The sequence below is a fragment of the Populus alba genome, chromosome 18 (genome assembly GCF_005239225.2).
Source record: "Populus alba chromosome 18, ASM523922v2, whole genome shotgun sequence".
Lineage (NCBI taxonomy): Eukaryota > Viridiplantae > Streptophyta > Magnoliopsida > Malpighiales > Salicaceae > Populus > Populus alba.
Genome location: NC_133301.1, coordinates 1556720 through 1582405, shown reverse-complemented (window position 1 = coordinate 1582405; position 25686 = coordinate 1556720). Strand labels below are relative to the sequence as shown.

The 25686-nt window shown below is 35.2% G+C and overlaps 4 protein-coding genes across 4 annotated transcripts; 2 read left to right on the top strand and 2 right to left on the bottom strand.

Moving 5' to 3' along the window:
• The first annotated feature begins 3562 nt into the window (after positions 1-3562).
• On the top strand, positions 3563-11725 carry LOC118051125 (DNA-directed RNA polymerases IV and V subunit 2). Its single transcript, XM_035061677.2, has 8 exons — positions 3563-3883; positions 4677-5153; positions 5850-6062; positions 6538-7421; positions 8200-8491; positions 9153-10103; positions 10495-10766; positions 11053-11725. Exons 2-8 carry the CDS (start codon positions 4689-4691, stop codon positions 11552-11554), a joined length of 3579 nt encoding a protein of 1192 aa, XP_034917568.1. The 5' UTR covers positions 3563-3883; positions 4677-4688; the 3' UTR covers positions 11555-11725.
• A 142-nt stretch (positions 11726-11867) lies between these two features.
• On the top strand, positions 11868-15191 carry LOC118051126 (probable WRKY transcription factor 32). Its single transcript, XM_035061678.2, has 5 exons — positions 11868-12683; positions 13222-13889; positions 13979-14080; positions 14166-14324; positions 14537-15191. Exons 1-5 carry the CDS (start codon positions 12567-12569, stop codon positions 14886-14888), a joined length of 1398 nt encoding a protein of 465 aa, XP_034917569.1. The 5' UTR covers positions 11868-12566; the 3' UTR covers positions 14889-15191.
• A 136-nt stretch (positions 15192-15327) lies between these two features.
• LOC118051127 (ribosomal RNA small subunit methyltransferase, mitochondrial) lies at positions 15328-17002 on the bottom strand. Its single transcript, XM_035061679.2, has 2 exons — positions 16464-17002; positions 15328-16137 (listed from the first exon to the last, which is right to left on the bottom strand). Exons 1-2 carry the CDS (start codon positions 16863-16865, stop codon positions 15379-15381), a joined length of 1161 nt encoding a protein of 386 aa, XP_034917570.1. The 5' UTR covers positions 16866-17002; the 3' UTR covers positions 15328-15378.
• Positions 17003-19878: 2876 nt separating this feature from the next.
• LOC118051128 (small ribosomal subunit protein mS47) lies at positions 19879-25187 on the bottom strand. Its single transcript, XM_035061681.2, has 14 exons — positions 24916-25187; positions 23699-23779; positions 23530-23598; positions 23306-23369; positions 22434-22513; positions 22120-22203; positions 21854-21938; positions 21626-21711; positions 21405-21526; positions 20924-20984; positions 20751-20849; positions 20571-20672; positions 20403-20444; positions 19879-20319 (listed from the first exon to the last, which is right to left on the bottom strand). Exons 1-14 carry the CDS (start codon positions 25033-25035, stop codon positions 20200-20202), a joined length of 1215 nt encoding a protein of 404 aa, XP_034917572.1. The 5' UTR covers positions 25036-25187; the 3' UTR covers positions 19879-20199.
• Between the last annotated feature and the right edge of the window lie 499 nt (positions 25188-25686).

Genomic DNA, 25686 nt, shown 5'->3' with positions numbered 1-25686 from the left:
ATTGGAGAGAATGGATATCAGAAAGTAGTGGATGGGAATGGTTTTCTAATTTGTGTCACCTAGAAGTGCTATAAATGCTCTAGACCTTGAAAATTCTATGGTGAAGCGATAACTTGGTATGGAAGATATGGATATAAACGAAAAGTTGATGAATGCAACTAACTTACAAGGCTCAGGGAAAGAAACTTTGGAAAGTTTCTGCAAGAAGGCAGCAACTTCTTTTCTTAATGAGTATAGTCTCATTAGTCACCAGATCAACTCATATAATGACTTCATCAAGAATGGACTCCAAAAGGGATTTGATTAATTTAGTGAGATTATTGTTGAGCGTGAAGAGAATGGTGATGGTGAATGGAGATGAGCTTCAGCTAGGTTTGGAAAGGTTACCCTTGATCCACCAAGCTTTTGGCCTGGTTCAACAGCTGATGAATATACCAAGATCCCAAGGCATGCCAGGCTTCAAAACATGGCTTGTTCATCAGGGATGAAATCCACGTCACTTTTCAGGTAAACAAACTATATTCCCACTTCACCAAGTTCATGTTTCTAAACGACTAAGCCAGGATTCAAGCTTTGTTATATATGTGGACAGGGAACCCTTGTAGGGAAAAACATTTTAGCTAGAACTATCAAGGATCTATGAATATTTTCTCATTTAAAGGCTATACACTGTGATGTATCTTTCTGCAAACATGTCAGGTATACTGAAGGGTTGTCAGAAGTGAGGTTGGAAAGCAAGTCTTGGTGCTAAGACTTGCTATATTATTCTATTGGTTTACAGTTTTTTTCATTTTCTTTTCAGGTTGAAAATGTCTTGAATGTGCTCTTTTTGTTCATCATATAATTTATTTCTGTTGAGATATTGCTTTTAATGGGCAAAACATGTGCACCTACCTTAAGAAATAGGGATGTTATTATCAAAAGGCTACAATAAAAGTTGTACTAACAATTGACAAAAATAGTGCAATCCTTGTGTTGCCACCATTTATGCCATAATTAATGACCTCTTGCCTTACCATTGATATTTATAAATAGAGGTATTATTTGAGAGCAAAATGAAAGAGAGAAGAAGAGAAAAGGGCTGCAATGGCTTGCTGTCATTGTAGCAGCTGCAAGTATAGCAATGAGAGCTGAGAACTGAGTAAAAGTGAAGTAATTCTCTTTCTCCATGTATTTGTTTTGTATTATTTTTCTATCTTTAATAATATTGGCTTTTTTTCTATGAATGCAGACGGTTTGTCAAACCACATTAAATATTGTGTCAGTGTACTTAGCCTTTAATGAGCAACTATCAGTACATCACCGATCAGATTTCCCAACAATTTCTGCCAAACATTTATCATATTTCTTTCAAGTTCATGGCAGGTTTTCATTGCGCGAGAGCAAATTTGTCTGAAGAGACTTGGGATATCAAATACTCAGTGCTGTAGGACCCCTTCATACAAATCTGAAGTTAAGAGGAAGAGGTCGAGTGTTAGACTAGTGGAGCTCCCTAAATTAGCAAGCATTAAAGGAGAAAAGAAAGGCCTCTGTGTCTACTTCTTATCGACAGAGATCCCTGTTTATACATTGCTTCTTGCCCTAGGTGTGAGGTCAGACAGCAGGGATGCTAGCATTATGACTATATTCGTGATGCTGATGAGAAATGTGAGCATTTTCTGAAGAAGGATGAAGCACTTTCATATGTGGATAAACTGTAAGAAAAGACCAGATTCCCACCAAAAGAATCTGTTCAAGACTGCATCTTTACATGTCTGTTTCCTGGCCTTAATAGCCGCAGGCACAAGCCTCGTTTTCTTGGATACATGGTGATGTATCTTTTGCAGATCACAGAAAATGTGACTATAGCAATAAAAAAAATTGAAAAAACTGATTAAGCTGAAAAAAACTAAAAAAAAATAATAAAAAAAATCAAATCATAAAAAAAAAACTGATTAGAATTTTTTAAAAACCGACTGGTTCGGTTTTTACAAGTCTAAAATAAAAAAAACCAAACCAAACAGAAAAAACAAAAAAAAACTGAACCAAACCAGAAAAAACCGAGTCAAACCCAAATCAAACCCATTAAAAATTACCAAAATAACCTTAAAAACAATATATTTTTTGATTTTTAATACAAAATAACCGAACTGAACTAGAATTAGTCGGTTTGAATAAGTTTTTGTTCTAAAATAACCAAATCAAACCGAAATTAGTTAATTTGAACCGGTTTTAATTTTTTTTTTTTTTTAAAAAAACTAGTTTAATTACTTTTTTTTTCTTTTATAAAAATCACAGTAGAAATAATCAAAATATGATAACTTGGAATTCAAGAATTCCTGAATTGCCACATTTTTATTTATTTATAAATATATGTTAAAGCTTATTTTGCAATTAAGTAAAACAAAATTAAATTATTTCGAAACCCGAATTTCTTGATATATAATTAAAAAATTATTATTTGCAAATATAGTATGAAGATTTTTTTTGGTAATTCAATTTTTTTTAGATGAACAATTTTTTTATTCAAATTATTCAAATGCATAGAGTAAAAATACATTAAAATATATTTACCACAATTTGATTTATTTGTTTAAAATATTTAAAAATATGATAATAATTATAATTTAAAATATTTTTTTACTTAAAAATACATTAAAATAACAATACTAGTTGTACAACTATGATCAACCGTGCTATTAGACAAAAAAGTCGAAATACAGTTGCAGGTAATAAGTCGGTACTGATATTGCATTAGAGTAAATATATTTGGTATTATAATATAAAATGCTTTTTAAATATATATTAAAATATATATTTTTTAGATTTTTTATTTTTAATATAAGTATATCAAAGTTTTAAAAAAATAAAAATGTATTAATTTAATATTTTTTAAGATAAAAATATACCGAACAAAGTTTTGAAATTAAATTAAAACAATTTTTAACTCCAAGGCTATAGAACCTTTTTTATTTTTTTATGATCCAGTTTAAAATAAAGGTGAGTAAAAAAATAAAAAATTAATTAAATTAAGAAAATTTAAAAATAAATAACTAAAAAATATTAAACCATAAAAAAAACTAATTAAACCAATTAAAATTTTAAAAAAATCAACCGAATTCTGTTTGGTTTCGATTTATAAGTTTGAAATCGAAAAAAACCAAGTCAAACCAAGAAAAAGCTGAGTCAAACTGAAAAAATTGAGCAAACTGATTTGAATCGGTTTTTATTTTAAAAAAATAAATAAAACCGAATCAAAATTGATCGATTTGAACTGATTTTAATTTTTTTTAAAAAAATTTAATTTAATTAATTTTTTAATAAAAACTTAACTGGATCGAAAGTTATCATACAAAGTCGAAAATAAGAAAAAAATCCTAAAAAATCAAAACTTATTTTCACATTTCTACCCCTATGCTTCCACTCTTATTCCACACACCAAATGCGGCATTACCAAGCAAATACTCTCATCATAATATGGGTACATGCGTCTTTTACTAAGTTTGACTCATCCTCCCGGATCAGTACTCGCATTCTAAATGATAATATTGCCCCTTTTCAAACCAAGAACAACATTAGACACAACGCTATAACCAGTTTTAGGATTTTTAAATCATTTTGATATAATATATATTAAAAACAAATAAATTATTTTAATACATTTTTTAAAAAAAACTTTATGACCACGCCCAAAAACAATCATGCGCACCTGACAGGGCACCCCCACAATTTCTAAAAGGAATCATTTTTCTCTGTGAACTCGCTCACTGGGAGCTTTGTTTGATCAAAACTCAAAACCCTTAAAAATTTCAACACTGGCAATGTGTAAAGGAGAGATTTTTACTCATTTTAAGGCCATAAGGTTCAAACTTTGATCAAGAAAAGAGGGTTTTTAGGGTTTAATGTAAGTTTTTTTCCTCTCTCTCTATTTTTAATGCCTTCTGTTTCCTATTTTGGGTTTGTTTTGTTAAAACTGGTTAAAGCTTGTAGCTTCTTGGGGCTTTGTCGTGTCTCTGATCAGTGAAGGTGTTTACTTCTTTCTTTTTTACACATTTTAGTGGAAATATAGTGTTTTTTATGATAGTCCCGTTGTGTTAGGGAAAAACCCAGATGGTTGAGATTGTTTTGTAGTAGTTTTTGTGTTTCTGCTGTTGTTGGAAGGGAAAAAATTACTGTTAGAGAGAAAAAACGGGGGCCTTTTCTTGCATGACATGGTTATATTGTTGATATTTTTTTGGGTTTTTGTTAAAAGTTCTGTTTTTTTTTTAATGTAATAAAAGTACGCGCTTTTTTTTTCACATTTTTTTTTGGTCGTTGATTACAGTTCTAATGAACGATATGTGTTAAGGTGTTTTGAAGGAAGTCTAGATGATCGAATAGTTTATCGTTTGGAATCCGGAGTGAACCCCAAATGCTTAGCATTTGTTGTAGAGGAAGAAATGTATTTGTGGAGGAAATGTTGATGCTGCTCGGGCTCTTGGGCATAATGGCTTGTTGGGTTTTAGTACTAGTGATGTTCTGAGGACATTCTTAATAAAAGCAGGAAATGGTTCTCATATCTGTTGTTTAATGAGCCTTGAAAACTTAAGTTGTTTTCACTGATATGTTCCATGCTGCTTCCACTTCCATTTGGGTTAAATCATCACAGTTGTGATCACACCTTTGGCACTGATGTCCTGTCATTTGTTTATTCTCAGATTCTGAATTAGATGGGTGCATCATCAGATTACATGGAGGATGTGGGTCCGAGTAGTAAGGGTGAGGTTGATGATATGGATATGGATATGGATGAGGATTTGATGGACACAACTAACTTAAATGAACTGGGGAAAGAAACTTTGCAAAGTTTCTGTAAGAAGGCAGCATCTTTGTTTTTTGATGAGTATGGTCTCATCAGTCACCAAATCAACTCATATAATGCTTTCATCAACAGTGGACTCCAGAGGGTCTTTGATTCATTTGGTGAGGTTGCTGTTGAGCCTGGATATGACTCATCTAAGCAGAAGGATGGTGAATGGAAACGTGCATCAGTTAGGTTTGGAAAGGTCACCCTTGATCGACCAAGTTTTTGGGGTGGTACTTCAAGTGATGCTGAGCATAATATGTTTCCCAGACATGCCAGACTTCAGAATATGACATATTCAGCGAGAATGAAAATTCATGTCGATGTTCAGGTACATAATTCTATCTAACAGTTCTGTTTTTTATTGGTGATAGCAGTTTGACGTTATACCATCTGTATTGTGTTTGATAGGGTAATTCTTGATACTTTAATGTCAAACTCTGTAGAGTTGATCTCTGTTTCTTTCATGATATATCTTAATTGCTATATTACTATGTCATATTGATAATTTCATGACTCTTAGAATTCGTAATCACGTTTCAAAAATTTATGCTGTTGGGCAAGTGCCTTGATGTATGTTCCCAGGACTGTTTTGAGCTTGATTTAGTTCTAATAACTCTATAGTTGACTTGAACTTTCCAATGATGCTGATGATCAGAATTTCTCTTAGGCAGTGATGGTAGTCCATTTTTAACACATAGGCACCAATGGCTTGAAGACTCAATTTTCAAGTGTTTTCTGCTTTTAATTAATTCCTTTTTTTGTAATCATTTTTTGTTTGTTTGTTTGCAGATACACCAATTGACTGTTAAATATGTGGACTCTTATTAACTTGAGAAGAAAAACGAACTGCACTGTCATCTATGCATATGCACCAATTTTTGCAATCATAACGTTTTCATTCCATCGCAATTCTTTTAGGCAAGATTGTTTCAGCTAAAACTATGAAGATGCCATAAATTGTTGTATACTTTCTCTGCCTTTATAAGTTTTTTAATCTCCTATATTTTTTTTGCAATTATGTCAGGTATTCACACAAACTGTTGGTAGAAGTGACAAGTTCAAGACAGGGATAGACAAAGTTGTTCAAAAGAATGTTGTTCATACTGAAAACAGGGAAATCATTATTGGAAGGATCCCTGTTATGGTGAAGTCTGACCTTTGCTGGCTGACAACAGTTGAAAAGGGGGATTGCGATTTTGATCATGGAGGCTATTTTTTGATCAAAGGTGCAGAGAAGGTGTGTTTGAAGTTTTCTGTTTACTTTTCTTTTCCTCTGTGCTTTCAGCTCCTAATCATGTCTAAGCTTGTATTTGCTGTAATTGAACATATGCTTGTTATTGATCGTTTGTATGGTTTGATTAACAACTGCAACCAGAACCAATTTATTCCCTTCTCTTCAGTTGTGCAGCTTGTAATGCAAAACAGCAGAACTTTAAGAGAAAAGTGATATATAAGTTTATCAGTGATTTGGACTGAGAGACCTTGTCACGTGTTTGCCGTTTTAATGTTATTCTTTTTCTCTCTGAGGTTGGGGAGCAAGCCCTGGCACCAGGACGTACTATATCATTCTATTGGTTTTCTGTTTTTTTTTTCTTCATTTGCACGTGCTCTCTCTCTCTCTCTCTCTAGTTAACATTTATTGAATGTGCTTTTGTTGATTGTATAAGTTAATTCTACCAAAATATTTATCCTATTGTTTCAATTTACTGCAGGTGTTCATTGCACAAGAGCAAATTTGTATGAAGAGACTTTGGATTTCAAATAATCAGGGCTGGACCGTTTCATACAAATCTGAAGTTAAGAGGAACAGGTTGATTGTTAGACTAGTGGAGCTCTCTAAATTAGAATACATTAAAGGAGAAAAGAAAGGCCTCTGTGTATACTTCTTGTCGACAGAGATCCCTTTATGGATATTGTTTTTTGCCCTTGGTGTAAGGTCTGACAAAGAAGTGATAGATTTGATTGATTATGACAGCAATGATGCCAGCATTGTGAATATATTCTTTGCCTCAATTCATGATTCAGATGAGAAATGTGAGCATTTTCGTAGGGAGGACAGAGCACTTGATTATGTGGATAAACTCTTAAAAAAGACCAGATTCCCACCAAAAGAATCTATTGAAGATGCCATTAGTGCATATCTGTTTCCCAGGCTTAATAGCCGCTGGCACAAGGCTCGTTTTCTTGGATACATGGTGAAGTGTCTTTTGGAGGCCTATACCGGCCACAGGAAATGTGACAACAGGGATAGTTTTAGAAACAAGAGGTTTGAGTTGGCTAGCGAGTTGCTTGAACGAGAGCTAAAAGTGCATGTTTCACATGCACTCAGGCGCATGACTAAGGCTTTGCAGAGAGACCTATATGGAGACCGTGATGTGCACCCAATAGAACACTATTTGGATGCTTCAATAGTGACCAATGGTTTGACGAGAGCATTCTCAACTGGGGCATGGTGTCATCCTTTCAAGTGGATGGAAAGGGTTTCCGGAGTTGTGGGAAATCTTGGGCGTGCAAATCCATTGCAAACGATGATAGATCTGCGGAAAACAAGGCAGCAAGTTCTGTACACAGGAAAGGTTGGAGATGCCAGATACCCGTAAGTTATTCATATTTTATGAACTGGTTCTTGTTTCTGTGCATCTTGCCATTCAGGTGCATCAACTTTACAACTGGAACTAGGTTCCGCTCCTTGATCGGTTAAGATGTGCTCATGGATTATTGTGCTAAACTGTCTTGACCACACCTGGTTGCTATAGCAGCTTGTGTTATGTTGATATGTCCTGATCTAAAACTGAAAGTATCCTGGTTGTTTTTCTTTTTTGTTCTTAGCAACATATAACCTGTAGGAAATCTTGAAATCCTTGATTTTAGGGAGGAAACTGACCAGTAAGCAATCAGTTCACTTGTTGCTTAATCTATTCATTTTTATTAGTGGAAGTTTTTATGAGCTATTATGATGGAATGAGTTTGAGTTCTTGCAGAATCTGACATCAAACAGCATGGATTTTCTTAATTCATTTTGTCGCTTTCTAAATTTGAAATGGCGGACTGATTGAAATCCAAAATGCAGGGTTATATTTTAGCTGCAAGTGAGAGCATAAGCATTTTGTTTGTAGATGAGTGTGTGATCTCAAAAACTGATGCTGTGTTTGTTAACAAGTTGAAATTTCTCATTTTTGGTTTAAAATGTCTATCTGCTTTTTCTAAGAATATTAATGATTATAAACTGTTTCCTTCCTAGGATTGATTTATACGATTACATGTGCTCTAATACATGCATATTTGATCATTCAAGAAATTTTATCCTTTGTGCTTGTTGGATGATCCAATGTTAGTGGTTGCTATGTTTTTGTAACATAATTTTTTGGTCGCAGCCACCCTTCTCATTGGGGTAGAGTTTGCTTTCTCTCTACTCCAGATGGTGAAAACTGTGGCCTTGTAAAAAACTTGGCTGTCACTGGAGTTGTCAGTACCAATATATCAGAATCTCTAGTTGATAAATTGTTTGATAGTGGGATGGAGGAACTGGTTGATGATACTTACACTAAACTGGATGGGAAGCATAAGGTGTTTCTAAATGGCGAATGGGTTGGAGTCTGCGAAGATTCTTGTTTGGTTGTTGGTGAGCTAAGAAGCATGAGACGCAGGAGAGAATTGCCCTATCAGGTTGTCTCATTTATAATTTATGATTTATTTCCAAATTTATAGCAAATGAAGTTTATGCATATCATCAATTTGCTGCTACTGTTGAGACCAAAAATTTGATCAAAGGTGTCAAAAATGAAATATGTGATGACTGATAGTTTGTTTCTTTATAACGACTGGCTTGAGAAGTTGCAGTAACTAACTTGTTTATACATGCTATTTGTGATATTCATGTTTGACCTTGCAATGTCCCCATGTTTTATTATATACTAGAGGGAAGCTTGTAAAAAGAAGTTGATGATTTTATTGAAAACCTTTAAAATGAACAATTTGTTACAATTGTCCAAATTATGAACCATCAGAAGAGTGATCATGCAGGCCTCATCCAGACCAAGTGTTAGAAAATGTTGATGTTAGGTAGTCAACACATGATTTCTTCATTATTTTTACCTCTTAAGGAATCGGTTCGCTTCTAGAAATTGCTTGGATGCGTGTCTGAATTGTTGTCACCTTATCTCGTGTTTTGTCCCTTTCATACTTTTCCTTTTTATGATTTTAAAGTATTCAGCATTTGTAGATTTTACTCTCCTTTATCCTTTAAATGGATGGTTGTGGGGATTTCCTTGATCTGATTTGTTTTTGTTGCCATCCTAACATCTTCAGTAATGGTTTTCTGATGTAGGTGGAAATCAAAAGGGATGAACAACAGAGAGAAGTACGCATATTTTCTGATGCTGGAAGGATCTTACGCCCTCTTTTAGTTGTTGAGAATTTGGATAAAATAAAAGCATTTAAAGGGGGAAATTACATCTTCACTTCTCTTCTGGACAAGGGGATTATTGAGTTTATTGGAACAGAAGAGGAAGAGGACTGTTGTACTGCATGGGGCATTAAATTTCTTTTAGCAGATATTGAGGGGAAGCAACCTATGAAGTATACACACTGTGAACTTGACATGTCCTTTCTATTAGGTTTGAGTTGTGGAATTATTCCCTTTGCCAATCATGACCATGCACGAAGGGTCCTGTACCAAGCTCAAAAACATTCTCAACAGGCTATTGGATTTTCCACAACAAATCCCAACATCAGAGTTGACACCTTGTCTCACCAATTGCATTACCCCCAAAGGCCTCTATTTCGGACAATGATTTCTGATTGTCTCGGTAAACCAGGATACCCACTCGGTCATAATGCAGTACTGCCAAAGCCAGAGTTGTTTAATGGTCAGAATGCTATAGTGGCAGTTAATGTTCATCTGGGTTACAACCAAGAGGATTCGTTGGTAATGAATCGTGCTTCTTTAGAGCGTGGTATGTTTCGCTCTGAGCACATTAGAAGCTACAAGGCAGAGGTGGACAACAAGGAGCTAACTGACAAGAGGCGGAAGTCTGAGGATTCTATTACTTTTGGGAAAATACAAAGTAAAATTGGACGGGTTGACAGCCTTGACGATGATGGATTTCCTTTTATTGGTGCTAATATGCAAAGTGGTGATATTGTGATAGGGAAGTGTGCAGAATCTGGGGCAGATCATAGTGTAAAACTGAAGCACACGGAAAGGGGCATGGTTCAGAAAGTGGTATTGTCATCTAATGATGAGGGAAAGAATTTTGCTGTGGTGTCTTTGAGACAGGTACATAAAAAAAAGTTTTAGTAACACAAAGACAGTTCTGTTTGTGTCTGCATGCAAGTGCAGTTTCTGCATGGCTACCTATATGCTCACACATGCATGTCCCACTGGTAGAAAATGTAAGGTCTGGTGATGTGAAACAAATGTAGCATGCGAAGAGCTCCCAATGGTGTTTGAATTTGCCTTCCTCTAGACCTATTTTATGGAATTTATAGTTAGCGGATGCTTCTGGGGTTGGTTTTCCTTGGGTGTAAACCCATTGTCCTTTTGAACCAAATGTACATGTGTGTGAGTGGGTGTGTTTTGCATATTATTGATGTTCTTTTGCTTGGTTGTATTAAGTTCTTAAATTGCATTTCCTGTCATTGGTGATGTTCTCGAATTGCTGTTGCAGGTTCGATCTCCTTGTCTTGGAGACAAGTTCTCAAGCATGCATGGGCAAAAGGGTGTTCTGGGCTTCTTGGAGTCTCAGGAGAACTTCCCTTTCACAATTCAAGGAGTTGTTCCTGATATTGTAATAAACCCACATGCGTTTCCGTCACGACAAACTCCTGGTCAACTATTAGAGGCTGCTTTAGGAAAGGGAATTGCCTGTGGTGGCTCAAAGAGATACGCTACCCCTTTCTCCACTCTCTCGGTTGATGACATCATAGACCAGCTTCACAGGTGATGTTGCGTTCACAGACACCACTCTATGCTCTGTAATTGAGCCATTTGTAAATGTTGATGCATAATTTCTTTCAACTTCCATTTTATCCGAGAATGCTTTAGAATTAAAAAATAAAAGTCAATGCTGTCTCATTTTGTAGCAGACTACAATTTCCAGGCATATGTCATTGTTAAATTTCATGCTGTTGTCTGTTTCAAGTTCCTGTCCTCTCCTTTTGTTCATGATCTCGTTTTTGTTTTCAAGTTATTCTGAGAGCGACAATCTGTTGAATATGTACAACAGGGCTAATTTTTCAAGATGGGGAAATGAAAGAGTCTACAATGGTCGAACTGGTGAAATGGTCCGTTCTCTCATATTTATGGGTCCAACATTCTATCAGCGGCTGGTCCACATGGCTGAAGACAAAGTAAAATTTCGCAACACTGGACCAGTACACCCACTTACAAGACAGCCAGTTGCAGACCGCAAGCGTTTTGGTGGCATCAAGTTCGGTGAGATGGAGCGTGACTGCCTCATAGCTCATGGTGCATCTGCAAACCTGCATGAACGCCTTTTTACTCTCAGTGACTCCTCTGAAATGCATATCTGCCAGAAATGCAAAAATGTGGCCAATGTGATCCAACGGGCTGTGCCTGGTGGCCGCAAGATTAGGGGTCCCTATTGCCGGGTTTGTGAGTCTGTTGATGACCTTATTAAGGTTAGTGTACCTTATGGGGCGAAGTTGTTGTGCCAGGAGCTTTTCAGCATGGGCATAAGTTTGAAATTTGATACCAGGGTTTCTTGAGCTCTTATTTTGGTGTTTCTTCCGGTCGCCTTCATGTTTATGGAAGTTTCGAACATGCAGGATATGTTTTTCAAAGCTATGTTCCCTGAATCTGTGTATGGTATGGTCAAGTACTACATGGATGGTATGGTTTGATCAGTTCATATACAAGTAGTAAGCCAGGTTCCTTTATCTAGTGATTGCAAGTTACAATGTTTTCCCCTATCTGGGACCATTTATCATTTAGTCTCTAACCATGAAATGATGATGGACTAGGAGCGTAAACTCGGGTTCTATATTTTGAATCATGAATGGTATAGCCTGCAAATCTTGAAACCTATTACTCTTTAGCCGAACCGTCATCGTTCTCATGCATCTGTGAAAGTTTCATAAATGCTCTTGACCTCAACATGTGCTGTTTTGAGTTTTCAATTCGAATAAAGCCATATTACCTAAAGTCCAGAAGAAAAAATCTTAAGAAATTTTCATCTTATAGCAAGACTGCAATGAGTTGGTGGGATTTGAACCAGTGTGGTTGTACGACAAAACCTATCAACTAGGATGGTCATCCAAATCATTATCAAACGAAAAATTATGTCGTGGTTTGATCCTAACGAGTTTGTAGGATTTGAACATGTTATCGCTGTTGGCCATTCATCATCGCAGAAATCATATGGATAGATGACTCAGGTTAGTCCACCAAGGCAAAACCTTCCCTGTCCTGTGGTATTATTTTAAGAAACAAGTGAAAAAGAATTCAAAATTACAACTTGGAAGAATGAATGAATAATAAACAAATAGAGCTATCTAGCAAAGTCATGGTCAAAACCCTAAAGTGGAAGTCAAATACAAAACCGCCTGGTCAGGTCAACAGGAGTCAAAAAGGAAACAAAAAGCACAGATGTTCCCCCACCACCTGTATAACCAAATCCTAGACCCCCGTTTTAGACAGACAAAACTCTCCTGTCTTTCATTTTTGTTATGTTTCTTTCGAACACTCACATTTTAATATAAACCACTACATCAAAGAACCATGCAAGAACAGAACAAAGATCCTAAAGAAGATTCTAATATTGGCTTTAACTGTGATTGCTCTTCTTTTTCCCAGTCACTCAAAAAAGTTATTTCCAATTCACCAGTTGGATTTCAGGTTCTTCTACCTTGTCTTTATACTCTTTTCATACACTTAATGTGTTTTATCAACTTCTATGTGTATAGATGAACTCATCTGGCTGTTGTTTGTTATTTGTGTTGTGGGGTTTCTTCTTTTGTTTTTGTTTATAATGATTGAAATTCTTGTGTAGTTTCTAATCAAGAATTTGTTTTTCTCTTTAAAAGCTGGTATACTGGGTTGTTTTCTGTGTTGGGTTTATTTTTTTTTTCATTTTTATGTACGAAATTGGTTGAGTTTGCTGGGAAACATTGATTAATAAGAAGGGGGCTGGTTTGAAGTGCGGACAAATGATGAGGCTTTATGTTTAGTTTTGTATATTTTGGAATGATTGTGTTGGTTTGTTGATAACACCTTTATAATGATCATTGATAATTAGTATTAATATAGACTATAGAGAATCCATGAGAGAAAAATTTAAATGTGTTGCTTGCCCAAATCGCAAAAAGCTTGATGTGAGTTTTGTTTTCTTTTTAATGTTTATATAGTCAATTATATAAGAATAATTGATTTGCAGGGGGGAAATGAGATGTTCCAACAGGATGCTTGTGCGGGGACAAAACCTGAAGCAGACCGGGTACAGTTAGAACATCAAGCTGAATGTGCAAATACTTCTAGTGAAGTATTGTCACTTACACCAGCTGTAATATCTGTCCCATATTCAGCATCTGTACCACAAAAGCCAATGTCAATGCGTGCACTTGGGCTAGTAATAAACCAGAAAAATTCTGACTGTGAGACCAGACATCCACACGTTGTGGAATCACCCCCTGCTGATGGCTATAACTGGAGGAAGTATGGCCGGAAGCTGGTGAAGGGTTCTAAAAATTTGAGAAGCTACTATAGATGTGTCTATTCTAGTTGCCATGCTAAGAAGAAGGTTCAACATTGTGATCGATCTGGTCGTGTCGTTGATGTTGTTTATATAGGTGACCACCATCATGATCCTCCTCAAGAGAAACGCATCAGGGTTGTATCATCTGCTAAGCATACCATAGGCAGTCAAGTTGTAGATCCTTCGGTTCAGAAGTTAGTAGGGTTAGATATTTCTGTCTGTTCAGCTGATGGCAGACATTCATCTCTCAATGTGCCTGAATCAGAACAACAGAGTTCAAGCATTTCAAATGGAAATGCTGGAGCTAGGATTAAAGAGAAAAGTGATGATGAGACAGAGTCAAAACGATGGCAAGTTATTTGAGTAACATGATAGTTTAAAATGACAGATGTTTTATTTTGCTAATATTGTCGCTTTCATCATGAATACCATTTTACAGCTCTGGTTCAAGTGCAGTGGGACCCCAACAAAATGGCTCCTGTGGGATTGCTAGTACTCAGGTTCAGGAGAAACATGGTGCTGAACCACGACTGAAAATAAGGCATGTCCTTTGCGGAATTTGGTTCTCTTGAACCTTAGATTTTAGTTTTGAGTTTTCTAATTCAATTCAATTGGTCAACAAGCAGGATTAAAGAAAGAAGTGCACCATGTTCAGTTCCTGTCTGGAAAACTATGAAGGAGCCTGAAATCATTATACACACTGTTTCTGATGACGGAAGCTCAAATGATGGCTATCGATGGCGCAAGTATGGTCAGAAAATGTTGAAGGGGAATTCATTAGTAAGGTAGAATTTGCACTCCTTTTGCTTATGTAGGCATAAATAGCATAGGACTTCGTGTGTTGTCATTTCTTTTTCCAATCTCCACATGCATGGCACTGAGAAAACTTTTCCCAGCCAATCTAAGTTTGCCCAATCAAGATTTTCTCAAATTACTTTTATGTGGATCTCTTATCTTCGGTACTTTTAATCTTATCAATCCCTTGGTGAAATGTTAGGAGCTATTACAGATGCTCATCTTCAGCATGCCCTGCTCATAAGCATGTTGAGAGGGCCACAGATGATGCCACATCCACCACAGTAACATACGAAGGGAAACATGACCATGATATGCCAGCACCTAAGAAAAGACAATGTTCAGAAAGTCGTCTTATTTCCCCAGCTGCTTCCACAGATGATGCCCGCTGCAAGAAAAACAGAAGCTTATCTAGTCGAATGCCCTCGAGCAGGTGCTCAGTAGACGGTGAAGTAGATATGATGGGTGAGAAGATCTCGAAGCTTGGAGGTGAGCAGGCATTAGAATCAGCTCAAACCCTTCTTAGCATTGGAATTGATCTCAAGCCTCGCTGAGGAACAAAATTTTGTAGCAGTTGATGCAAATTATAGAATTATCAGGTTGTTTTTCATGGAAATTATATGAACTTTCTCATTTCGAGTTTCAATGAAATTTCAGAAGTTCTATTCTCTCATCTTTTTTGAATCCTGAACGCACTTGATTGTTGTTTAGTTCGATATCCCATGATGGGATTGTAAATCAGTAAATTCCATTCATCTTGGAGAGATCATGTCTGAATCATGGGAATTGAAAAGGTCATACGCCGGGTTCTTCAGCTTTATTAGTGTCACAATCTGAAACCACCATACAGGTTTCATGAATTGGCAATAGTATAGTCATTATTAAGCTGGCGTAACTGGTTGACCCAAATCAACCCTCTTAGCAGAGGGACAATACAAGTCTGATTTCTTTTCAACAAAAGGAAAAGCAGAAAGTAGAACTTAACAAGAGTGGTTTAAAAACAAGCATCGAGAAGAGCAGGACAGTAATAAGAAGGTATTATCATCAACTGTAAGCAGCAGCAAATGCTACATTATCTACATTCCTTGGCTTTGTTTGCTCATGAAAGTATATTCCAGATTGATTGAGCATGGAAAGTAAGCACAGTAACTCCTCGTTACACAGCTTTGAAGGTCTCTTATCTTCAAAACTACCAGCTTTTAGAACCTCAATGATCTTCTCCTTGAACAAAAGCAACTCTCTATCTGCGCAAGAAGATGAATGGCACTCTTCTCCATCACTCTCCTCCTCATTGTCCCCATCATCATCCGCACAAACATACTGGTTCCTGTTAATTTCTTCTCCATTAGAGCTCGTCATTTTCGATAATCTGAATAGTTCTATCACCTTCTTCTTCTGCTTAAATGTTGCCCCCAAAGTCTTATTCTTCTTCCCAAAACAATTTTTCGTGAATGCCCGCCATTCATCAAGATTCACATCAGGAATATGATCTTTTGGCCGAATGATAACCACAGAAGAATCAACTTTTGGAACGGGGAAAAAATCCCTCTTGCTTACATCCATCACAAACTCCACATCTGCTACCAACTTCACATTCACAGCCAATCTATTAAACTCAGAATCTCCAGGCTTTGCCAACAACCGCCGTGCAAATTCTTTCTGAAGAAGAAGTGTGGCACTTCGAAATGGATTCGCCCCATACACCAATTTAACCACGAGAGGCGAAGATATCCCATAAGGAATGTTGGCCACAACAAGATCAAATTTGGGAAACTCAGCCTTCAATGCATCCTCTCGAATAACCTGCAAAACCCCATTAAGCCATTCCCCAAAAGGTTAAACTTTAACCATTTCCAAAACAACGACATAAGTTAATAACAGAAGAAACCCACCAGTCCACTCTCCAAAAGACTACATTTCAATCACTGTAAGTGCACAATAAATTAATACTAAAAAGAAACCCATCACGCCTTTCTCAATAAAGATAAAATCGTTCTCACTGTAAAAGCATAATAAATCAATAACAAAGGAAACCGATAAACCCATTTCCAAAAACATAAAACTTTAGTCCTCACAAAACAACTTCTTTCAGGTATTTTATCAAACACTTGCATACAAACCAAACTCACACTCAGTTTATCTTCGAATCCATGGTCCTTCACACGTTTATTAAGAACCTCAACCATCCTTTTATCAATTTCAACAGCAACAACCTTCGAAGCAACATCAAGAAGCTTAAGAGTGAGGTTTCCAGTTCCTGGTCCAATTTCGAGGACAGTGTCGGTAGGGTTTACTGAAGATTTTCTAACAATAGAGTCTAGAATCCTCTGGTTAGTGAGCAAGTGCTGGCCTTTGCTTTTGTACAAGAATAAGTCGTCTTGTTGGTTGTCTTCTTCTGTGCTTCTAGTTCTGTATTTGTCATTGTGATGATGGGTTGGCTTGGTACGAAGTTGTCGGAGAGAGTTTTGTCTGAGAATGGATTGGATAAGGTAGAATTGGATTAGATTTCTCTTCTTCAACTGAGTATTCATGAAGAAAATCAAAAGGGTTTTTCCTTTCTGGTATCATTTGCAGGCTCTAATGCGCCATGGCAGGTCTCCCGCAAGGCTGAAACTGTTTTTTGCTTCAACGAGACAGGAAGGGTTGAACTATATTATACTCCTGCCCCTATAATTTTCTAATATTATACTTTTAGTTTTGAAAAAAAAGTTTTCAAATTATATATTTCTTATATGCAAATGATTAATTATGATAAGCTAGCTTAAAAATCTTGCTATAAAGATATATTAAAAATGTAATGTATATTCAAATACAAAATTGTTTTAAATAGAGATAAAAAAAATTGAAAAAGTATTAAGGTTAGATCGAGTAATTAATCCTTTTCAATTTTTTTATGCTTGCTACTAAATAACTAAATATATATATATATATATATATATAAATAATTTCTTATAATTTTATTTTTCCTCATCTTTTTCTTATTTCATTTCCTCTCAAACTCCATATATTTTTTATAACATCTTATTAGAAGAAACTCAAAAAACAAATTCAAAAATAAATTATTTAATAATTAATTATTAGTGGTAATATTATAATTTTTTTAAAATTAAAAAGGATAAGTAAATTATTGTGGCTCTAAACACATTGTATCATATATTAGAACAATACAATAATAATAATTTTTTTTTTGGACAAAATCAACTGACTTATTATGAGGGGTAATACAATTTCCTTTACATGATCAATTGGTTATTATTAAATTGATCTTGTTATATTTTTTTAGTGCTGGCTAATTATCCTTATAAGCAAACAAAAAAACCATTAAACTTGGGTTAAGGGGCTATTTTGTCTTTTTAATATTTTAATTATAGTGAAATGACTAAATAACTTTTAAAATTAATTTTTTTAACTTGCATCCAAGGTGTTTTCATATTTATTAACTTTTTTTTTGGGTTATAATCAAGTTCATTTAGACTTTTTTATATTATTAAAAAAAAGTAGTTGACACATTGGTAATGGTTGTGCTCTTCGGGCGATATGTCTTGCATCTCCTGACAGCCAAATATTAGCTTTCAAGGCGACGTTCAAATTATCTCAATGACTCCTCTGTTCATGAGTAGCACATGTAGTCAACGAATTTTTGGTTTAACATTGATGGCCATTTCTTTTTTTATCTTATTTTCTCTATTCTCCTAGATTCTAACTCTCTAAAATTTCAAAGTAGTCATTCAATTTGTTTATATATATATATATATATATATTATATTTTTTTTTTATTAATATTTGTTTTATATTAAATATTTTTTAATTTTTTTTTTTTTCATCATTCTTTAATTTTCTTCATATATTATATTTAGTCATTTTTCTTTAGATTGCTATTTGTTTTATTTGAGATAATTTTTAAGATAGGTTTTTTTTAGGATTTCACCCTCCTTTAGTTTTTCTTCCTATTAAATTTGATCATCATTATTTTCATTGTTATTTTTTACTTTAATAATTTTTTTAAAATTGATATTTTTTTTCAGTTTTATCTTTCAATATTAAATTGATTAGGAATTGAGTTTCTTGAATGAGCCGATGTCTAAAATTTCACTGATTGCGAGTTTAAAAGATTAACCCAGGTTTGCTTGATTATTTTTTTAAACTCATGTTTTTTAGTATTATCCTTCAAGATTTATTTAATTGGAAATTGAGCTTTGTTTTTTCTTTATTTGCTTTCTATTGAATTTTCCATTCATTTTAAAAATAATTCAGATTATCTTACCCTTTAATATTGAGTTATTTGATAATTAAGTTTCATGATTTTATTCAATTTATTTTCAATAGGATTACCCCGGTCTCAAAACTAGGTTGCAGTTTTTGCATGTTGACTCGGGAGGGATTGGAGTGGATTTCTTCAACCTTTTTTGGATTATATTTTTTTTCTTTAATTTTTTCATACAATATCTTATTTGCTAGAAATTGAAATTTGATCCCTTTTTTTCTATGGGATTATTGTGTTCCTCATTTATTGAAATTGAGATCCCTTTTTTGGTTTATTGTTAGATAAGATCCTTCACCATTTGCTTTCTGGAAAGAAAAAAATGATTTGTTATTTTAATTTTATTATTTAATATTTGATTGATTGACAATTGGTTTTATGCTTTCCTTTCTATAGGATTATCCCATGATTGCTAGGTTAGTAGGTTAACTTTGTTTGACTCGGATTTTTTTTTTAATAATTTTTTTTTTAATTTTACCTTTCAATGTTAGATTGTTTGATAATTGAGCTTCATGGTTTTATTCAATTTGTTTTTTATGAGGTTATCACAACTTCACAATCGATCTACATATTAAGCGTGCGTAGATTTTTTTACCTTTTTTTCACTGTCAATTTTTTTTCTAGTTTATTTACTATCATTGTATTTTTTTTTTATTCATATTATTAACTTAGTCGAGTTTATTAAATTCAATTGAATTAATGAGTCAACTCTTAATTTTATTTTACTTTATTAACAAGTATCACCTTAGTATCCTGTTTTTATCTTAGAAAAAAAAAACATTTACCCGCAGCATAACATGAAACTCCAATCTAGTTTTAAACCATAAATGTATGGACATGAGTTTATCCATACAAGAATAATGTCTTATTAGACTTCATTAAAAAAAAAAAAAATCATCTCTTGCTAAGATCAATCCTTGTCAATTCTAAAACTTCGGTTTTTTAAATGAAATAATGTCATTATAGATAAAATTTAAATAAATTAAATTAAAAAAATATTGCTTAAAAAAAATTTAAAAAACAATCCTTGAAACAACCTCCACTGATGACTGACCCCAGCCTCGTGGCAAGGCAGTTTTAATAATCACAGCTCAAATGACTGGTCGTTTTGCCTCGCGAGTTTTTTGTCCTAGTGAGGTGTTGAATGATTAGTCGTTTTATTTTGTGATGCTAAGGTAGAAGCGTCTGCCTAATGATATGAACCATAGATTTGTAATCTATATATGATCATGAAATCATGGACTGGACTTTTTCTTGTTGAATCATATGATCCATGGAACAGGTGAAAGGAAACAAAAGTTCTATCGTCTCTGCAAAATCTTATGAGTTAACAGAGAAAAAAAAGGCCTTGAAATAGTGGCCATGAAACTGTTGGCATAGCTTGTATAACAAATAATATGATAACCTATTCCAAGGAAAACATTAAAAGGGCCAAGTTTCCATTCATCCTGCAACAATGGAGCCAGCAAGTAATACAAAGCTACAATACGATCCTGGGATCACCTGTGTCTTCAAGGACCCTCATCCATTACTGCTTGTAAACGATCCTGGCCACTTGCATCCTGCATCCGAAATTCCTCTTGAAGCTTGTATGGGTTTATCACTCAGATGTAAGGTTCTCGCAATGCTGTTGGCAGCTCCAACTCTGGTTCGAGCTCCCCAAGAGGGGAGAAATAGCCATCCACCATGTCTTTGCTTACTTCTTCTAAACTTGGAGGGTCCCACTGCATTTTCAGATGGGAAACAGTTTACTAATTGGAGTAAGAACAATCATATGAGAAAGTAAGATGATAAGTGGATTCAGTACCTTTGGAGCAAAATCCTTGTCTACTAGCCGAGCACGAACACCCTATGAAAAAGCAGAATTCAACCAGTTACAATAGATTGGATCTTCAAAATGTTTTGCAGCATGTAAAACAAATATGCAAAGAGGAAAGCGAAAATTAAAAGAGAGCGGGAGAGAAGAAGAAGTTACCTCACAGAAATCATTAGACACTCGTTTGGACATTCCAGCGAGTGACATTCGATATTCACGAGCAAGACACTGATCGAGAGATTGAAATCTACCTTCTCGTATCTAAATGCCAAAGAAACTGAAGTCAACCCTATGAATTACAATAGACACCACCATAGTTGTGAAGCATCATTAACCTACCGAATGCAATGTAACTTTTAAGCTCAGTGGTGAGGCTTCTTTTATTTTGCTGATGGCATTTTTACACCACTCATTATAAGAGTTGGCTGCCTCATTTTCCTGAGAAAATAAAGGTTCAAATGTCAGACACACGACTGCAGCACAAAGGGCATTGCATAGAAAATGAAGCTTACCAGTGCATCAACAATTTCCTCAACTGTATCATGGCTGAAACATTTATCAATTGTCTCGATCCTGAAACAACAACAAAGGATGGAAATGGGGAAATAAAGTAAGTTGGACATACAGGTTACATGTTCCATTTCATGTATAAAGTTATGATGCCTTTTCTTTTTCTTTTTTTCTTTTTTCTTTTGTTTATGAATGCTACAAGAAACAAAACCTAGAACCACCTAAGAAACCACCCAACCCCCTTACCACTGGCCCAATCTCAGTGGCTCAGTTATGATGTCTTGTAAGAATGCTTATATGTCATCACTGTCAAATTAATGATTTTTCCCCCAGATAGATAGATATTGCAACTTGCAAGAGTTTTCAACTGTAATGCATTTAATGATCAATACTATACGAACTAATATTGCAATTGTGGAGGAACTAAATCAACACAACAGGATACAAAGTAAAAAGGTAAGAAAATGCATAAGGAGACATTACTTGTAAAGGACGCTTGTCTTATCTGGATAGACAAGGTCACCATATTGTGCAAGAGAAGTCTCTATGACAGTAGCCTCATCTGTGATCAGTTTACCGAGACGTTCTTCAATCAAATCAAGTCTCTGTCAAGGAAGATGTTATTATAGGCTACACAACATTTACGGATGCAGACAAAGAGTAAAAAAGAAGGAATCAAGTAGTAGATTGCAGTGAATACAGACCTCATGTAATGCATAGTGAGAAGCAAGGCCACAAGCAATCATTTCTACACCATTAAGCTTGTCTCCCGTTAGAGCCAAGTATTCCCCTGAAACAAAGAATACTGAATACCAACATTGTGCCCAAAACAAAGGGAAAAAATTCTGGTTCACAAGAAAATAAAAGTATGATATCGAACAGAACATATGATAAATAATGCATATTCAAAAGCAGAGATAGTCTGGTGTTACCTAAGTAACCAGGTAGGCGAGAAAGATAAAAGGAGGCCCCTGCATCAGGATGGAAACCTATTTGAGCCTCTGGATGAGCAAAAACCTGCATACCATAAGAATAGTTAAGAAGCACTTCACCTGAATGTGTTTTATGCAACATAAAAACCATGGCACCTACATTGATATGATACAAGGGAACGCACAATTTCAAAGTTGTCTGACTCAAGTTCAAGAAAATTAATAATGTTTCATTCAGATGTTAGTCTGTAGCACTAGTCACTTACAGTTTTATTAGTTGCCACACGAAACATTCCTGGCACTGCAATTCCAGCCCCAGATCCCATGGTGAAACCATCCAAGATGGCCACCTGAAAGAATGTATAACAATAGGAAAGTAAATTAAATGATGACCAGTTTAAAGCTACCCACAAATGTCGTTCTATGAAAAAAATTGTACTCTTATTACATGATAACAAGATTTCATCCATAAACTTTAGCAGCAGAAACATAGCAAGATATTAGAGTACCCAGATACCATTACTTAGCTCAAAACTGATTGAGCTCTACATAGAGATTTTCTAAGAGGTTGTATTCTCACATTTGGCTTCAAATATGTTGCTTGTAGGTAGACAAACTTATACAATGTCTGGAAATATGTTTTGCATTCTTCCATCTTTCCTGTACATGATCAAAATGCAGTTCGGAAGTGTATCAGCAACAATGTCAGTATCATGACTATTTGTAAATGTGAAGCAAAGGCTGCATCTGAATAAGAAGCAACCCTAACAGTATCAAAGTTGAACAAGGAGAGAAATGAAATGTTATAAAAGGTTATGAGTCAGTAATTATTGCCAGGTGATCAAAAGAATGAAACAGATGGAGTAAAACAGTTATGTCCAAAATCAGGGCCCCATCATATCAATCAGTTCTAAAACCACCAACCATTCTACCTCTGCAGAATTTTATGCAGTGCAAACACATTTGATCAGTGTACTGTAGTCAGGTACCAGAAGACAGATTTTGGACATAACAGTATCAAAGTTGAACAAGGAGAGAAATGAAATGTTATAAAAGGTTATGAGTCAGTAATTATTGCCAGGTGATCAAAAGAATGAAACAGATGGAGTAAAACAGTTATGTCCAAAATCAGGGCCCCGTCATATCAATCAGTTCTAAAACCACCAACCATTCTACCTCTGCAGAATTTTGTGCAGTGCAAACACATTTGATCAGTGTACTGTAGTCAGGTACCAGAAGACAGATTTATTTTGGCCTTTGAAGTTTGAACAATCTCTCTTAACTATAACATCGAGAAAGGATCCCTAATGTATATGATGGAATGTGGCTCATTCAAAATTCCATGGACATAGCCTTGTGGCTCAAGAACTCGTGAGATAGACACACGGACACACTAACTGTACATATGTGCATGTGTGTGGGTGTGCACATGTGCAAAAGCATGAAACCCACCTTCATTTAACAACTCACAAAGGGAAATGACATCTGAACCGGAACAGAAAGCCTTGCCGCTACCCTTCATAAGATATGAAGAAAGCAGGTTAAACACTAAGCATGACCAAATTGGAGCAGAAAAAATAGTGTCAAATTTTCAAAAACATCTCCTACAACAAAGTAAAAACATTTGGAAAACATGTTTATAGGATATGTTCTTAAGTAAAGTCAAAGCTCTATACCTTCATCAAGACAAATCCAATATCATGGTTTTCTTCCCATGATTCATACAGTCTCTTCAACCGAGCCACCTACCAAGCAAAAGACCTTCAACTCATTTTCAAATTTTCCACATAGCTACTATAGAACGCTAACGAGCAAGCAGAACAAACGAAGAAAACAAGAGCAAACCATTGGAATTGTGAGAGCATTGCGAGAAGCTGGTCTATTAAGAATGGCTGCTCTTGATTTCGCTCTTCCTTCAACCAAAACCTGAAATTTACCACCCAAAAAAACAAAAAGCTCTTTTTAAAAAAAAAAAATTATTCACATATAAAACATTTCTCAAAACTAAACCAAATGGTGAGCGCACTCAACACACACAAAAAACAAATTAAAAAAAAAAAAAAAAAACTTCCAACTGGGCACAAGCATTTCTAAACAGCTAAACAAAAGCTCCATTCTCATGAGTCTTCTTCACATAAATAAACCATTTCTCAAAACAAAACCAAATTTCATAAACACTGAACATACACAAAGAACAAATTATTGAGCAAAAAAGATCAAAACCTTGCACTAAAAAGACCCAGGCTCTCAATTGGGTGCGAAAGGTAAAGACTCCAACAAAGGGAAACCCTCCGTATGCTTGTGCTGACACAGCACAGGTCATTTTGTGGGTCTGAGACAGAAGAAAGCCCAAAAGCTACTTCACTTTTGGTGTCATCTCCGCTGGCTCAAGCAAGAACCACCAGAGCTGATTATTTTCAGGGAAACTCCAAAGATCTCCTCTGACAGAAGGCAGACACCTAGAAGATTCTATCATAGGGTTCCCCCATTATCCTGCTAAATTGTCTTGACTTTGGTTCTGTTTCATTTGGGAAGTGAGAGGAATTCCGGCATTAAATTAACAGAAAGACTCGAAGCCAATTCGTGGGCACTCCTATCTAGAATAAAGGAGGACAAGAAAGCCTGCACCCGAAGATGAAAGAAAAAACAGAAAGACCGAAAATGATAAATAGACTCTCAATTGCGTGCGAGTATTTTTTAACGAATAAACAAAAAGCTCCATTCTTCTTAATTTGCTCTTAATAAACGAACAAATTCTCAACACAAAACCAATTGGCGTGCGCGCACAACATACACAAAGATCAAGTATTGAAGCTCGAACTTAGAAGACAAACTTTCTACTTAAAAGCCTCAATCTTTCAACTGGATACAAAAAACTTTAGAAAAAAAAGCCCCATTCTTGAGAGTCTTCTCTTCATAAATGAACCAATTCTCAGTAGAAAACCAAATGCCATACACACAAAACGTACACAGACCAAAACGTTAAGCTAAAAGACTTAAACTTTCAATTGGGTGCAAGATTTTCAGAACAAAAACATATACAAAGAGACTGACAGACTGACCTGGTCTTGAGGATCATCATATTGAGCATCGTAAGGTAAAGCAGAGAAGTTTCTCTGATAAGAAAGAAGCCCATTTCTAGCTTGCTTTAACTTTATCAATCCCTTGAATCTCTGCATCATCTCTAGCTCTATTTGCTTGTGCAAGTGTTGGTAATGTATCTTGGGTTCGCTTCTCTATCAATGGAGGCCACCCTTGGTTTTAGTTCGCTGTTCAGTGCGTTTAGCTCTCGCAGGAGAAGCAAGGGAGTTCCCTAGAGGGTGTGGGGTTTTACGTTAATGGGCTAAAATGAATGGGCTGCATCACCTTGTTAAGGGTTTCAATTTGGGTTTTGAAAGTTTTATTGATGTCCGAACAAAGTCCTCAAAGAATGATTATTTTTCATTTTTTAGCTCTAAGCCTCTAACTATAGTTGAACCAGTTTTAACCATAGTAATGAACTAATGATACACAGCCCAGCTCATAATTTGACTCAAGGTCCGTGTTATCGATTAACCGGGTTGACAAAGGCAAATCAATGTTTTAATTTTTTAAAGTAAAATCTTGGAAAAAAATCAATTTGAGTTTTAATCGAATTGAACAGATTATATAGGTCAACTCCTTATTTTTCTTCTTGAAACCATCCTAAATCAGGTTTAATGCTATTAGATTTAGGGTTAAAAATTAAAGATTAAGTATTAAGGTGAAGTTTTACAAGTGTTAAAAAATGACTTAATGATAAAAAAAAAAAAAAAAAAAAAAAGGAATGCTTGCTGGTTATGTAAAATTTATGT

What these genes read in the sequence shown, in the direction of transcription:
- LOC118051125 (XM_035061677.2), top strand. Translation starts at nt 4,689, where the DNA reads ATGGGTGCATCATCAGATTACATGGAGGATGTGGGTCCGAGTAGTAAG. An exon ending in AAATTCATGTCGATGTTCAG is followed by an intron (nt 5,154 to 5,849) that starts GTACATAATTCT and finishes CAATTATGTCAG; the next exon opens with GTATTCACACAAACTGTTGG. An exon ending in GTTGGAGATGCCAGATACCC is followed by an intron (nt 7,422 to 8,199) that starts GTAAGTTATTCA and finishes TTTTGGTCGCAG; the next exon opens with CCACCCTTCTCATTGGGGTA.
- LOC118051126 (XM_035061678.2), top strand. Translation starts at nt 12,567, where the DNA reads ATGCAAGAACAGAACAAAGATCCTAAAGAAGATTCTAATATTGGCTTT. An exon ending in GAGACAGAGTCAAAACGATG is followed by an intron (nt 13,890 to 13,978) that starts GCAAGTTATTTG and finishes ACCATTTTACAG; the next exon opens with CTCTGGTTCAAGTGCAGTGG. An exon ending in AAGGGGAATTCATTAGTAAG is followed by an intron (nt 14,325 to 14,536) that starts GTAGAATTTGCA and finishes GTGAAATGTTAG; the next exon opens with GAGCTATTACAGATGCTCAT.
- LOC118051127 (XM_035061679.2), bottom strand. Translation starts at nt 16,865, where the DNA reads ATGAATACTCAGTTGAAGAAGAGAAATCTAATCCAATTCTACCTTATC. An exon ending in GATTCGAAGATAAACTGAGT is followed by an intron (nt 16,138 to 16,463) that starts GTGAGTTTGGTT and finishes GGGGTTTTGCAG; the next exon opens with GTTATTCGAGAGGATGCATT.
- LOC118051128 (XM_035061681.2), bottom strand. Translation starts at nt 25,035, where the DNA reads ATGATGCAGAGATTCAAGGGATTGATAAAGTTAAAGCAAGCTAGAAAT. An exon ending in CTCACTATGCATTACATGAG is followed by an intron (nt 21,527 to 21,625) that starts GTCTGTATTCAC and finishes CTTCCTTGACAG; the next exon opens with AGACTTGATTTGATTGAAGA. An exon ending in TGTCTAATGATTTCTGTGAG is followed by an intron (nt 20,445 to 20,570) that starts GTAACTTCTTCT and finishes GCTTTTTCATAG; the next exon opens with GGTGTTCGTGCTCGGCTAGT.